The sequence below is a fragment of the Myotis daubentonii genome, chromosome 17 (assembly GCF_963259705.1).
Source record: "Myotis daubentonii chromosome 17, mMyoDau2.1, whole genome shotgun sequence".
Classification (NCBI taxonomy): domain Eukaryota; kingdom Metazoa; phylum Chordata; class Mammalia; order Chiroptera; family Vespertilionidae; genus Myotis; species Myotis daubentonii.
The window spans coordinates 26,281,753-26,297,996 of NC_081856.1; the positions used below are offsets into that span (position 1 = coordinate 26,281,753).

Consider the following 16,244-nt stretch of genomic DNA (forward strand, 5'->3'; position numbering starts at 1 on the left):
TGCTGCTCCAGGTGATTCTCTTGGATTAATCGTGGAGTGGGAAGGTAGGGGAAAGCATAGATTTGGAAGCTGAAGTCATGAATGTGAGTGCAGACACTTGCTGCTTAGTAGCTGTGTCCACTTGGGCAAGTCTCCTACCTTCTCTGAACCTCAGTCAGTTCATCTTAAATGACAAGAATTATAATATCTACCTGGAGAGGCTGATGAGAAGACTGGATGGTTGAATATGAGTGAATGTGCTTGGCAAACTACAGCGGCGCTTTCGAAGGTTTAGTCTTTATTGTTATCACTAGGGGCCCGGTGCACGAAATTCGTGCACTGGGTGTGTGTGGGGGGAGTGTCCCTCAGCCCAGCCTGCCCCCTCTCACATACTGGGAGCCCTCAGGCGTTGACCCCCATCACCCTCCGATCGCCTGATCGGCACCTTGCCCAGGCCTGACGACTCCGCCAGAGGTGTCAGGCTTGGACAGGGAACCCCCATATCCCCCTGATCACTGGCTCTGGCCCCCGCCCAGGCCTGAGGCCTCTGACCCAGGCTTTAGGCCTGGGCAAGGGGACCATCATATCCCCCCAATCCCCGGCTCCGCCCCCCACCCAGGCCTGATGCCTCGGCCAGAGGAGTTGACCCTCATCACCCTCCGATCACCAATCACCGGATCGGCCCCTTGACCAGGCCTGAGGTCTCTGGCCTAGGTGTCCGGCCCGGGCAGCGGGGACCTGCAGCTGCAGCGGCCCCGCGATCGTGGGCTCCGCTTTAGGCCCAGGCAAGGGACCCCTAGCTCCCGGGACTGCCAGCTTCGACCGTGTCCAGCTCCCATCGCTGGCTCCACCCCTACTTCCTGCTATCACTGGCCAGGGCGGCAAAGGTGCCTGATTCTCCGATCATGGCTGGGGGGCAGGGCAAAGGCGGCCCCAGGGCCGCCTTTGCCCTGCCCCCCAGCTCTTAGCTCCCCCCTGGGTTTCCGATCACTGTCAGTGGCAGGGGGCTTCTTCCTGCTTTCCCTTTCTCCTCCCTGCATTGTGCCTACATATGCAAATTAGCTGCCATCTTGTTGGCAGTTAACTGCCAATCTTAGTTGGCAGTTAACTGTCAATCATAGTTGGCAGTTAATTTGCATATAGCCCTGATTAGCCAATGAAAAGGGTATCGTCGTACGCCAATTACCATTTTTCTCTTTTATTAGATAGGATTAAATACTATTAAACCACCATATAAGCTCAGCATGTCCTTAGGCCCTCAGCAAGGCAGGGAGCAGGGAAGACATTGAGAGTTTTATCTCCCAGAGAGTCTGTCTTTCCCAGTAGGTAATCTTATTCGCAAAATCCATTAAGTCAACTTGCCCCAACAGTGAAACCACTCCCTGTGCATTCCCTGGTAACTTGTAGCAAAGTCTTATTCTTAGTATTTTGAAACAATTCACTTTGGATTTCCCCTCTTCTCACTTCTCAGGAACTGAGCTCTAACATTATCTAGAGCAGCTCTGCCCAATAGAAAAATAATGCAAGCCACCCATGTAATTTTAATTTTCTGGTAGTCACATTTAACAAGTAAAAAAACAAAAAATTCCCTGGGTATCTGACACTCACAACACACTTTGATTGTAAACAGACCTACTTCCAGTGCTCACCTGCCATGTGTAGCTAGTAGCTACCATATTGAAAAGCCATGCAGGTCGAGAGCCTGGCAGGATGACCATGCCTACCGATAAAGCCGACAGAGAAAAATTAACTTAGTAACTCTCCACAGAAACACTGAAGGACCCTAAAGGAAACAATCACATCCCAGCACATAGACGGGGAAAGAGCCCTGGCAACAAAAGTGACAGTATAGCAACACCAGCTGTTGTATGAAAGGGAAATTAGAAAACTATTACTCTGAAAAGAAGCACTTCTGGGAAGGTCATCCTTTTCTATTTTGTTTAATGTGAAAAAGGGAAATTTGTGTAGCTATAGCTACACAAATATACATTTTATAAGGCACCATTCTCGTTATCTCGTTATTCTACAATACAAACAGTGCCGTGTTTTGTCATATTGTCGAATGTTGTATTTCTCACTTGGGAGGATAAACAGTAAAGTATGAAATCAGGCTGAACCATCTTATTTTTTCCCATGGGATAGCCTGCCTTGTGGGCCTTATGGGTGACTGTGAGGAGGTGAACTGCAGGGAGCAGGTGGATTGACAATCCTTCCTTATTATTACCTAAAAATACCCTGGGAACTCCTGGCCAGCGCCTGCGCTTGCAGGCCTCGATGCCTAGCTCCATCTTCTTCTATTCCTCCCTTGGTTCCTCTTTCCCAGTGTAGACACACAGACTAAAGGCAAGGGTGAGAGATGCCTGGCTACCTGCTCCACTTGACATCTATTGGCGGAAGGGCCTTTATTCACCCTCATGGCCGCTTCTCTCTCACAAAAGTGTGAATAAGAATGCACAGCCAGCCCAGCTCCACCTCTCTGAGCAAAGACTACAATCCTATGTCTTGGCAAAAGGTGCCAGCCCTACATTCCTCTCCTCATTCTCTATCCTTGCGGTCTGGTTACTCTAAACCCAATACTTTCCTTAGTGGCCACCTACATTAAGAAGGTCTGGTCTTTCTCTCACTACCCAATGTCTACCCCATCCCAAATGAGAGCATGGCACAAGGTCAGAGTACAGTGTAAAGCTGTGTGAGGTGGGCAGTCAACGTGCTGAATTATTTTCCTAAAGATCAGCTGTGAACAATAAAACTACCATGTGATAGATTTTTAATAAAAATTCACTAAAATTTTTCACTTTCTATACCAATGGAAGATGTCATAGTTTTCTTTCTTATATAAGAAGGTTCCTTTGGCCCTAGCTGGTTTGGCTCAGTGGATAGAGCGTCAGCCTGTGAACTGAAGGGTCCCAGGTTCGATTCCAGTCAAGGGCACATGCCCAGGCTGTGGGCTTGATCCCCAGTAGGGGGCATGCAGGAGGCAGCCAATCAATGATTCTCTCTCATCAATGATGTTTCTATCTCTCTCTTCCTCTCCCTTCCTCTCTGAAATCAATAAAAATATTTTTTTAAAAAGAAGGCTCCTTTGTCTGTGTATGTGTCTACCCATTACAATTTCTAAGCACCAACCCTCACTATCATACTGGGTGAGCTAACTTTGGTGACAAAGCAAGTTAACATGTCAGGATCAACCATAATGTCCAGCCCCATTAGCTTACCCTCACCATTGCATCTGAAAGGGATTCTCCTTCTTCTATAGCAGCGTAGATGCCTCTCTGCTTCTCAAGCTTTTATGTGTGTACTAATCTGTACTAATCCCTTGGGGATCTTCAAATTCAATTTGTGATTAAACAGGTTTTGGGTGAGCCTGAGAAGCTGCATTTCTGAGATACCTCCAAGAGAGACTGATACTGCGGCTGCAGATCTTACATTGAGTTGCAAGGCAATAGCTCTACTCTTAGCATGTATCAGACAGATTTCAGGGGTATGAACATGACTGGCCTCCTTTCTTAAACAGTGACAGCATATCCTTTTTAATATAAGTTCCTTGCTGTGGTTTTAAGCTGATGTGTTGTGGAATCCCTAAAAGTGTATAATCTCAGAGGGAAGGCGGGGTAGGTGGGTGGGTGGGTGGGAAGAGATTAACCAAAGAACTTGTATGCATATATGCATAACCCATGCACACAGACAATAGTGTGATGAAGGCCTGGGGCAGGGGGCAGGTGTGAACTAGAAGGGGTCAATGGGAAAGAAAAGGGGACATCTGTAATACTTTCAACCATAAAGATTTTTTTAAAAACTTATCATTAGCCACTTATTTCTTTGTCATGCTATTCTCAGCAACTGATTAGAATGCCCAAGTAGTAATTAGTCAATGAGCTATTGATGAATTTGCACATATCAATAGTGATTGAGTAAGCACCTGCCTTTAATCACAGCTCTCTGCCATTCCTGCAGTGGAATGAGAACTTGGTCTCTATTCTTTGGTCTTACTCTCAATATCTGACCAGGCAGAAATTATATAACAAGAACATCAATGAAAGAAATTTCCTTCTAGTTTTACATTTTGAAGCATGAAAACCATGATTGGCATTTGTGAAGCCCTTGAATTCAGATTCTTACCTACATTGACTGTTAGCAAGTCTGTTTCCAGCCTCGCTTGGATTCCCATTTGTGATGACATGCCTTGCTTGGCCTTCGCCCTCTGGCCATTGACCTCTTGCCCATATCTGATGTGTGTGATAACAGGGCTCTCAGGTCAAATACCTTCAGATTGTAGATCGCTCTGGTGCCCTAATATCAAACTGATCCCATAAACGTAACCATTGTTATCACAACTTCAGATCCTCCACTTACTCATTTGATTCAAAACTTATTTTAAAGTAGATAGTGTGTCTGTAAGTAATTGTAACTCTTATTGATTACCTTTCAGAAGTATGAACACAGCTAATATGTATGCTTTCACTAGGATGGTATTATGTTACCTGTTTCTATCTAGAACTCAATTTGTCAAACCCGACCATCACTAAATTAGGAAAATTCCCAAAGGACGTCTGCAGCTGCTACTCTTAATAGTAGTACATCCCCTAGAAATACGAAATCCTATGGTACATACTTCCTAATTTCTGTTATAACAATAGACCCAAGTATTGTAAATCGCTTTGGGGCATCTTCTGGAACTGACCTACATTTAAAAAAAAGAAGATTGTTATTAATTTTACTTTTGTAAAACAGGAAATTAATTGAGAAGCTGAAAGTTTATCAAAACAAAAGAAGCCTTTACAGATCCTTTCCCCTGCCTTCCTGAAGGACTTTTTCTTCATTGTTATGTTATATTGATACCATGATTATGCCATGTGAACTAATGATGGAAATTATGGGGAATCATTTTGCTACATTGGCTACCTTTGTTTTAGTTATTGACACTCTGCTACTGAAAAAAAGACCTGAAAAGTAAAGAATTCAGCCCAAAACTAGTATCATTATTCATAACTATTACCTGAGCTACAGAAAGAGAAATCCAAACTGCTTTTGACATGGTTGAAATCTCCAGATGGGTGGTTCATAAAGGTGATTTTGTCCATCTTAAATAGAGTGTGCTTGATGGGGAGTCAAATCAAAGTCATTTCATAGACCAGTGGTTCTCAACCTTCCTAATGCCGCGACCCTTTAATACAGTTCCTCATGTTGTGGTGACCCCCAATTTCATTGTTACAAATTGAACACAATTAAAGCATAGTGATTAATCACAAAAACAATATGTAATTATATATGTGTTTTCCGATGGTCTTAGGCGACCCCTGTGAAAGGGTCGTTCGACCCCCAAAGGGGTCGTGACCCACAGGTTGAGAACCGCTGCTATAAACCCTAACTTTTCTATATATTCGTGATTTTCTGTTTGATTAATCCTCACCCACCTCCCACACTGCCCACTGCTTTGTTTACCTCAAGGATTCCCTTGACAGGAAAATAGGGCATATGCATAAATTAAACAAAGTAGGACTGGTTCAAACAGCCTACTTATGAGTCATGAAGATGAGCATGCCTCAGATGATTTTAAAACAAGTACTTTTCTTGTAATTTAAAAATCTGAAATGCTGTCATGTCATGGGATTGAAATTGTCCAGCTCCACAACAAATCCCTAATACCCAAGGGATCCAGTCAATGCCCATGAGTGAAGGTTAATGCTTCCTCCTCTTCTTGGAGCTGAGTGTAACATACCCCTATTCTTTAACGAGTACAGCCCTGGACACAGAATCGCTGTATAGGGTTTAAACTCGATTTCCAGCACATGAGATCAGTGACAGTGTAGCCTAGGTCAAGCTTTTCACTTCAAAGCAAACCTGGCTCTGACAACAGCTTTCTCATTGACATAACAGGTAGCTCCTTTTAAGCCTGTGAAACATTGCTCCTATTGACTAATCACTGCACTCCAGCTGTGCATCCCTTACTACATGAACTGTAGATGCCAACTTTAGTTTCCCAATCTATATGGTATATATCTTTTAATTTGTTATAAGTTAACACTTTTACCATCAGCTCCAAATATTTAGATATGTTTTTGTGAAAATAGCTTCATTAGATTATAACTAAAATTCAGAAATGAAACAAATAAGTTACATCATACAAATAAGCTTAAGATTGTCTTTTCATGTATAAACATCAGTTCCTAGGGATTAGACAACAATATTACCAAATCTTGGAAATCCTCTGTAGAGTCCCCTTTGACTTATATAAACAGAGAAACGGTGTAACAATGGCCTTAGAAGAATAAATTCAGAAGTTCTGGTGCCTATACTCTGGGCACTGGGCAAACAAGTAATTTACAATAAGATCAAGATCAGAATTTTAGACGAGAAAAAACACTTGGGTTTTTTTATTTTTTTTTATTTATTTATTTTTACCAATCACTTCATACAGATAGAAACATGACACTCAGGAGAAAGAAACTGAAAGAAGATCTAAACTGTGTGGGACCCCAAAGTCTGTGCTACCTCATCTACCATGTTGCTACAGGTAAGTGAGAGCACTTAGGTGACCTGTCTGGGGTCTGAACTATGGAGCTGCCAAATCATCTCTCTGACCCTTCACTGAGTCTAATTCCCCAGAGGACAGCTGCCTCTCTAAACAAGATCATCACTGGTATTCTAACTGATGCTTTATCTCATCTTAGAGTTAGGAAAGATCGAATGGTATCATACAGACCACTTCCTGCCTCTAGGGAATTTCTATCTCCATTTTAACTCTTCCTTAATTTCCCTTGCAATCAGTAGTAATCTGTACCAGTTCTATCCATGTACTAGGTGGTGGTAGAAATACTAGTGGGAGCTACAAACTTTGAGTAGATAAACAGGAATACCCAAAATACCAAATATCACTCTGTACATAAGGATATTCTCAAGCAATCAAGTGTAGGTAAGAATTAAGGGGAAAATATCTATCCCAAATCTTCCCCAGTCTGGCTTTTCTATCAACAAGAACAGGAATGCCAAATTAGGATTCTAAATGAATCTTTCTCAGAGGATAACTGGCATTTTGTAAAATGTAGCCCCATTTCCCTAATGATGGTAATCTAAATGATTTGTCATATCCTTTCTAGGTAACAGTGCACTTTTTCAGATTCATTGTACCATTAGAAACTCAAGAAGCCACCAAGCAGCAAGTTCACTACATTCTCATAAAGAAGAAAGAATAATGTCTGGGCCTCATTCACAGATCAGTAAATATTCATTGGGCATATATTCCTCCACATGGAAGCCCCACACCCACGAGAATAACTTGTTAAGGACTTGCGCACCAGCCATGCCAACAGTTACAAAGACACCATCATATAGCTGGAGGGAAGTCAGAATGATGCAATGCCATTCAAAATTATATTTCCTGTTGAGAATTATTAAATGTGTTGTCCCCGAAATCCATCTATGTATTACAACTATGTTATGAGATTACCGCTGGTAAATATTGTCTCAGGACTAGCACCACACTGCACCTTATATTTGATAATTCCTGGTCTTGCTTCTAGAGGCCTAGTTAGTGTGCCATGCAAATTCTAAAGCAAGTCCAAGAACTGTGCTAGTCAGATCAGCCAGCAAGTCTATGCAAAGGGAATCATTCTATTTATCTGTTTCTCAGTAACTAGTGCAATTTAAATTCATAGGTAGACTATTTCATTCAAACTGTAAAATTTGAAACCTGTTTAAGAGCAAGTTGTGTACTTGAATATTCAGACATTAAGGAATTTTTATAAGTGACTGAGCAAAGACTTTCAAAGCTACTGACTCAAGGATTTGTAGATGCTGTTCAAAAATGATAGCATACATTTGTATAGATATAACTTTCAGCTGCTCTGTGGAGTTAGTCTGCAATTTCATTGTGAAGCAAACAGTGTATTATTCAAAGAAATGGAAAAAATTACAAACTTTGCACTTGTTATTGCAAAGGTATTAAAACTTACCGCATGAATTTATGCATAAATTATTCCAACTCATACCAAAACCCAAGTCAGTTCTCAGGAAACTGTCTGACTGTATGTGGATTTACATGGTAGGTAAGTCAGAGATTTAAATACCAAGCCCAGGACTCAAGGACATTGCATGGATTTTTTTGATGCTCCACTGGAGATACCGGGTTCATAAAGCAATGAATAGATTTCAAAGTGACACAACTCCAGTATTTCAAGCAAACTCCTTCTTTGTCATCCACAAAAAAGCAAAGGTTAGTCCACTATGTTTAGAGCAGCATGTAATGATGGAAACTGTCAAAATCTCAGGGCTGGAAGATAATCTTGTTTAATCCTCTGTATAATAGTTAACGTCTCTTCTTCTGCAACTCTGCTTAAAATTTTCCGAACAATCCTTAGACACTTCAGTGACAGGGAACTCACCGCTTCTAAGGAATCTTAAATGACCTTAAGATCCCTTTCACCACTTAAATAATTCATCTTTACATAAAATTCCACTGCCTCTTCTAGGTTAAAATATTTTAGTGCTTTCTAGCGAGCTCTCAAGTTTTTAGGCTCCTCTTCTACCAAATCATCTTCAATCTCATTAACCATATTTCATGTTGCTTTTTCCCCCTCCCATGTAAATTTTGAATTCTAGCATAGAATGTAATGTAAAGAGAAAAATATGAAAAATTCTCCAAGTTTCCACATATGTAAAATGAAAGTGCTTCTTCACAGATTATTCTGAGAATCAAATAAGATAAAAGATATGGAAGCACTCTGAAAATTAAAGTGTGATAAAAATATAAGGAATAAGTTTTTAAAGACCAGGAAACCTAAATTTCAATAAGGTGAAGACCACAGTAGCCTTAGAACAAAGAAATCTTCAAAAAATAACAAAATAAATATTTGTCAAGAATCTACCTTAGTATAAATACAATTTAAAATGGCAACAATCTATTTTTTTGGAAGAAACTTTTGCACCATGTTGGGCCTATTATATGCCCCAGTTATATCTAATATCAATCTCTTTAAAATCAATACATTTCCATGAATTAAAGAAATATGACTGAGTTGGAGGGGAATTGATTGCATGTCCTCTGAAACTCAACATTTTGCCGTTCCTCTGGGTAAGACCTATTAACACTTTATAACAATCCCTTCCCCTTATAATCCTTCAATGGTTTCTCAATGCCTTCAGAATAAAATCTAATTGTCCAGCCCAACTAATTCTCTAGTCTCATTTGTAGCTACTACCTCTCACTCACTCTATTCCAAACACACACTTAACCTGTCTTGTTCTTTCTTGCCCCTCCGCCTTCACAATAATCATATCCAAGGCTTTACAGCCAATGCCCCACTTTTTTCAGATAGCAGATTTCCTCATCATTCAAACCTTTGTTCCAACATTCACTGCTCTAGAGTCTTACCTGAATGGCTTAGGTGGTTTGAATTTCCTGTTTCTATTATGGTGCTCACTTATTTCCTTGTGTTAAAATTATTTATCTACTTTTCTATCTTCCTTGTCAGACAGTAGATTCCTTGAAAAAAGATCTGTATTTTATTCATCTTGGGATAATTAGTAACTAGCACAGCACCTTGCATAGACTTGGTGCTCAATATATGATGACTGAATAAACTAATGAATATGCAGTAGAGGGAACACAAATATACAGAAAATGACCACTCAAATTCAGAAAAGGGCACCAATCTTGCCTGACCTATATCAGAATTCAGAACCAACTCAGAATCAATAAAGATCTTTTTCAATAGCCAAAGGGGTAATCTATATGTTCTCTATTTTCGTACCCATTCCTTGTCTCTAGAACCTTTTTATCATTTGCAAAGAACTTACAATTCTTCACATACATTATACCATTTAATCATTAATGCTACTACAAGATCATGTTACTCAGCTGGGATTTAATACAACAACCTCAACATGTCCAAATGATATAGTAAGAGCACTGGACGTAAGAGTCTGGCAATCTGAGCTTAAGTCTATGTTCTTCCATTTAACTACTGGAGTGTTATTAGAAAGATCTCCTAACTTATCCAAACTGCAACTCCCATTTGCCATCCTTGGTCAAAGTAAATTGTCATTTTTATTTATTATTGTCCTTATTATCCAAGTTGGCATTTGGAGGCAGCTAACTGAGCCAGAAGGAACATACACTTGAGGGTAAACAGGCCGGTTTTGGGTCCTAGCCACATTGCATAAAAGTTGAGTGATCTTGTGCCAGTTGCTTAATCTCTCTGAGCCATTTTCTCATATAGAGAGATACTAATGCTTTCCTCTTAGGCTACTGTAAAACTTAGATAAAATAAGGAATATAAGAACATATGTAGATTTTTAAGTGCCATATAAAATTGTTATTATAGTTCCTTTTTGGCCAGGTTTAAGAATGGCATAGAACAATGTTCCTCAAAGTGCTCTGTGTGCCACATTAAGTACAAGTTATTGACAACTGCACATTAGCCTATTAAAGGCTCTAAGAAGTCCTGCTGTAGAGACATCTGTTTAACCTGTCATTTTCCCAATATATTTGAATATGAAACACATGCTAATACCTTGTAAAACATCAAGTATGAGAAGAGCAGAAAAGCTATTTTTTCACCCCTGTGACTCTCATGATAGATGTTCAGAAACAAAATCCAAACTAGTAAAAAATAGTAAATACTCCCCCACTTTACTATAAAAGTGAGGGAGTATTTGCTAAAATAACAAATAAACAAAAACATTCAGGTAGAATTTTAAGAATAAGTCACAAATTCTGAAGGAAGAAGACATCTAGAAATAATTGATCAGGGGTATAAAGACTAAAGACTGTACTGATTGAGCATTTATGATTCCCACTGGCTGAACTATACTCCTAGCAACTTCTGGAATTATGTGAAAAAACAAGAAAGAAAAATACTTTCTCATTCATTCACAGGCACTGTTCCTTAAAAGGCATAATTGCTCTTTTCACATGGTAGCAAAAGTTCACTTCATTATTTCAAATGGCTCTTTCCAAGAATAAACTCCTGTGACTTTAAAAGTTGCCATTAATTTCCCAGTAGTAAATTTTAATTAAAATGAATATGTATCATTGCTTTCAGCAGTTGCCTTTGTAATAAATGTATAAATACATGTGAATCTGCCCAAAATATTTAGAATAGAAATTTCTGAACAAGCAAACACTTTGATGTTATTTCACAAGATTTTATCTACCACAAGCTTTTAGAATCTGGCCCTTACCTAAAGTAACTAGAATTTCATGGATATACAATGAGCAGTTACCAACTTGACTAAAATTTATTCTATTGATCTTAGAAAGCAGCATGTTAAAACATGAATAATGACCTCTGAGCTTTGAACCATTCAGTACTCTTGTGTTTCTGCAATATTTGTGTACTATTCATTAAAAAGAAAAGTTAGAAGAGGCAGAGGGATGTTCTAATTTAAGAAATCATAGTGGTCTAGTACAATAATCTTAGATTAGTTGCATTTCACTGGTTTGTTATCAAAGATGCATCTATCCCTTAAATTTCCATTCAAATATTCTACATTTAAAGAAGATGAAACTATTTAAGATGCATCTGAGTGTTAAATTCAATGAACTTTCTGAACCACTTTCAAGTCAGGTTAAAGTTTTAAGAAAATGAGGCTGTCTCAGATCATGCTTCGAACCCAGTTATCCCACCATCCCCCAAATATCTGAACCAGAATCCAGGAACAGTTATATTAGATAATTCAGATTTACATATTAAACACATTATTCTGAAATGTGGATAAATATCTAAAAATATTTCCAACAATACTTCCTCCCAGGTGACCATGCATTAGCAGAAGAAACTTTAGAGCAGTGGTTCTCAACCTTCCTAATGCCGTGACCCTTTAATACAGTTCCTCATGTTGTGGTGACCACCAACCATAAAATTATTTTCGTTGCTACTTCATAACTGTAATGTTGCTACTGTTATGAATCATAATGTAAATATCTGATATGCAGGATGTATTTTCATTGTTACAAATTGGACATAATTAAAGCATAGTGATTAATCACAAAAACAATATGTAATTATATATGTGTTTTCGGATGGTCTTAGGCGACCCCTGTGAAAGGGTCGTTCGACCCCCCCAAAGGGGTCGCGACCCACAGGTTGAGAACCGCTGCTTTAGAGCCTCTCAGGAAAACACTGTAGAAATGCTTAACAAAAGGGTGTCATTTGTGAACATGTTTCTCCAAGGGCTGGATCAGTTAACGCATTTGTCTGACAGCCTGTGGTTTTCCTTCTGCCTTCAGCCTTACCCTTCTTTTCCTCCTCCCCTTTGACAGCTTATCTGTATGACCAGTTGACCCAGTGTCTGTGGTCTTATTGAGATGTGTTTAGGCCCTTTTCTTACTTATTTCCCACTTCCCACATTTTATGTCTTGAAATAATAAACATCATTTCTAATTGGGAAAATGTTTGATGTAGAAGGAGTGGTAAATATAACTGCAATTAAAACAACTTCCTCAGTTCACAGAATTTGATAGCAATTTCCCATCCAGTATCCATCAGTAGGAAACATGGATAATTATTCAGTTAATAGACTGAGAAGGGTTTGCATTATATATATAATTTTAAAGGTGATTAAAAGTGATTTCCAAATTGTGCATAAAGTTTGCAAAAGTTACCAAATGCAATGCTAAGCAGATTAAAACTGCTAATCATATGCATTCTAGCCACTAAACAATTTCAGTAATTAAATCAAGCATTAGAGTTTTTCATCAAACTTGAAGAAGAGCACTAAGCTGTACGTCTTCACAGCAGTCACATTTAACTGACATTTTATAAAGTCCTTTGAGTCCAAGATGTGGAGGTCTCCGAGGTCAATTTGTCTGACTGCATATTATATACCACTTTTCTAGAAAGTATCTGCTTAAAAATAAAAGTTTCACAATCTCAAAGGTCACTGTCTATGGCAATGCTTACCCTGATTTACAAAGCAATAGTCCCAGGAAAGGTTGCAAAATAAATCACTGAACTTGCTCTTTTCAATAAAACACTATTGTTCATCACAAACAAGCATAAGTTTTTGGTTCTGTTCTACAAATGATTATTAACTTATCACAAAGTTCATCTTATCACCTAGCACAAAAATAACTATACATGAAATTGAAAAGGACACTGACATAGCAGAATGTAGCCCGGTACACTTGCTAGGATTTTTCATCATTTTACTTAGAGTAAGTCAATTTAAACCGAAAAGCTCTGGGATGTAAGATACAAAGAATTTTTGTAGATGTAAAATACTGCTTCAAAAGCTTTTAAAAACATATAAAAGTCCTAGGAACACATTCCTGAGTATACTGTTCCATTATATACCTAAATCCAGGCAGTGACTCCTCAAATGATGGTTCCCTCTGCCTGACAAGTTCAGCCTCATATGCCAGTTTGAAAGTGGAAGTGATACCCGTGTAAGGAGACTTGGTAGGGAAGATGACAAGTAGCAAAGAAGATGCCAAGAATGATTAAAGTTTACAAGATGCACCACCCCTTTTCCAAGTGTTCTTAGTTATATGAGCAATTAAATAAGGGTGATATTGCAAGATAACCATAAAGTGCCATCAGAAAAGTAAAGTCTGGGTCCCGTAAAGTGTACTAACTCATTTTTGGAGATACAGAGATATTAGATATTCTCAAAAAAAAGGCAAGCCGTGGCCCTACTAAGCTTTTTACTGGGAGCACAGTACTCCTCTAGCAGTGATAATTAAAATGTGGGTACTTTTCAGCAGCAACAACTCCCACCTAACTAGAATTAGCAGTTTTTCTCAGGGAACAAAAGAAGCCATCCAAATTGCAACATACACCTCAAATTCAACATAATAAAAAAGGATTTTCACATGATGTGACAAGGATTCTCTCCTACTCACTGAAACAGTGAGGGGGAAGGGTTGTAGCATATAAAGAGAGATACCAGTGAGGCAGAGTGGGGAGACAGAGGGATGAGGTGAGCAAAACCACTTTGCTGCCTTTCCCTCCTCACTTCCCTCCCACCCTAGGTTGTGATCACAAATTTTAAAAATGCAGGACCCAGTTTAAAAAAAAAACAACTGAGAGAGTATGACTAGGGTTACTACCACAGCAACCCTAAACGATTTTCGTGCAAAAGCAAAGCAGTGGGGATGTAGTAGCAGCAGCAAATCTCCCTCTTCCCCTACCCCTGATACGGTACCTCCAGATTTGCCCGAGCTGCAAGATGTGGATGAGTGACTGCAGGAGCCAGATGCAGAAGGAGCAGGAGGCAGACCTGTGTTTGCCGCTGGCCCCGCTGCTGTTGCTGCCAGTGTTGGGAGCGGCGATGTTGCTCTTGCTGGCGTTGGATGCTTGCCTTTGAGGCGTGGAAGGACGAACCTCTCCTTCCGCGGCTGCAGATCCACTTCTAACCAGCGTCTTGCAATCGGCTCCTGGCTGCGAGCAGCTGGAGGCGGCAGCGGCGGCGCTGTCCTCGGTGCTGAAATCGTGCACAAACCAGCGGAAGCTGAACACTTGCACTGAGAGCGAGCCAAGCACCACGAAGAAGAGCGTGAGTCCGAACCACCAGCGCTGGCCGCGCAAGTAGTAGTCCACGGCAAGCCAGATGTCCGTGCCCACGTCCGCAAAGTACACGGCCACGGCGGCCAGGATCCAGAGGCAGTCCCACAGCGAGTAGCGCCGTTGCTCCCCGCCCAGGCGCAGGCACAGCGCCGCCGAGCTTGCCCCGCCGCCGGGGCCACCAACGCTGCCGCCCGGGCCGCCGGAGCCCCCGGAGCCGCCGCCCGAGCCACCGCTGCCCGAGCAACAGCAGCAGCAGTGCGAACAGCCGCCGCCGTCCGGGCAGCAGCCGCCCCCAGCCGCCTCCTCGTCCTCGGCTCCCGACCCCGACGGCAAGCCCGGAGCCAATCCCTGCACCGAACCCGAGTGGTCCGAGTTCTGCAGCGGGGTGAACGCCACGTCGCTGCTCTTCTTCATTTTCAGCCTCCCGTCTGACTTAGCGGCCATGATGCCTCCAAACCGGAGGAGAACCCTCCTTTATCTGACACCTTTCCCCGCTGTCTCCTCCTCCCGCCACCTCCTCGCCTCGCCTCGGCTTCCCTCCCTGGCGTCGCGGCTCCCCCTCCTCCTGCTCCTGCGCCGGCTCGCCCGCCGCCTGCCGCCTGCCACCGCCCGCCGTACTGGGCGCTGGGCCGGGCTAGCGGCGCGCCCGGGGCCGGCAGGAGCGCCGCCTGGCTGCCTGCGCGGAGCCAAGCTGCTGGCGGCGCCCCACGCGCGCCCCTGCCTGCCGCCCGCGCTCTTGGCCGTCCCGGCCCCGCCGCTGCCGCCCGAGTCGCCGCCGCCGCCAGCAGCTGGAGCAGCAGCGGCCACCCCGGCGCTCCTCGGACAGGCACATTCCTCTCCTCCCCTCGCGCGCGCTCCCTCCTCCCTCTTCCTCTCCTCCACCAGCTGACTCCGAGGGAGAGGATGACCTCATCCCTTCTCTTCCAGCTGCCGCCGCTCCCACCCCGGCTCGGGAGGGGCGAGGGAAGAGGAGGGCCCCGGAGGAGGGGCCGGGACCTAGCCGAGCCGCCGAGTGAGGGTGGTGGGCTTGGCTGTCCCTGGGGTCGGGAGGAGCGGCCGCGGGGTTGCAGAGGAGACAGATCCCGGGGTTTCGGAGAACACTGGGTGAATTCGAGTCTTAGACCGACCATGGTGGGCGGGGCAGGAGGGTGCGAGAGGAAGGGTCCCGGCGGGTGTGGCGGTGGCCAGGCTAGGGAGGCGCCGGCCTCTTTGTATTCGTTCTGTTCTGCGGGTACCTGAGAAGGGCTGGGGCCGGAGAGGGTTGAGAGACTGGGTTTAACTGGTAGTCGCAGTGGGTGTGCCCAGCCGTGGAGAGCTGAGCTGGGAGACGGTGTGCAGAGCCCCTAAAGGCGCAGAGCGGAGCGCACTGCCTTGGGCCGTGGCGGCAGCGCAGGGTGGGCGGGTCTGCCGGAAACCAGGAGCCCGGAGCCCGCCCCTCGGGGGGTAGGAGCGGACAGCCAAAAGGCTCCCGGCTTCTCCGGTAGGCCCGGCACCTGGCTCAGTGGAGTGAGGAGGCAGCTCGAGCGCCCTCCGCGGCCCAGGCCCGCGCCGCCCGGCCGGTACTCCCCACGCGCTCTCCGCGGCCCAGAAGCGTCCAAGCCCGGAGGAGTGGCGGGCGGGCGGCCCTGGGCCCCACCTCCCGCTGGTGGGGTGCTGTGCTGCTCGCAGAGCCGCGGCTCCGAGCGCTGCTAGGCGGCGGGGCGGGGCGGGGCCAGCGGCCGCGGGAAAGTACCTGCCCGAAGGCTGAGCCTGTGGCGG

At 43.4% G+C, this 16,244-nt stretch overlaps 1 protein-coding gene across 1 annotated transcript in view; it reads right to left on the reverse strand.

Moving 5' to 3' along the window:
* The window catches only part of XKR4 (XK related 4), a 269,777-nt gene extending 254,800 nt beyond the window's left edge, over positions 1-14,977 (reverse strand). The window contains exon 1 of the mRNA XM_059673173.1: positions 14,125-14,977. Within this exon, the coding sequence (XP_059529156.1) occupies positions 14,125-14,930 (806 nt within the window). The 5' untranslated portion in view covers positions 14,931-14,977. The remainder of the gene's footprint in view (positions 1-14,124) is intronic.
* Between the last annotated feature and the right edge of the window lie 1,267 nt (positions 14,978-16,244).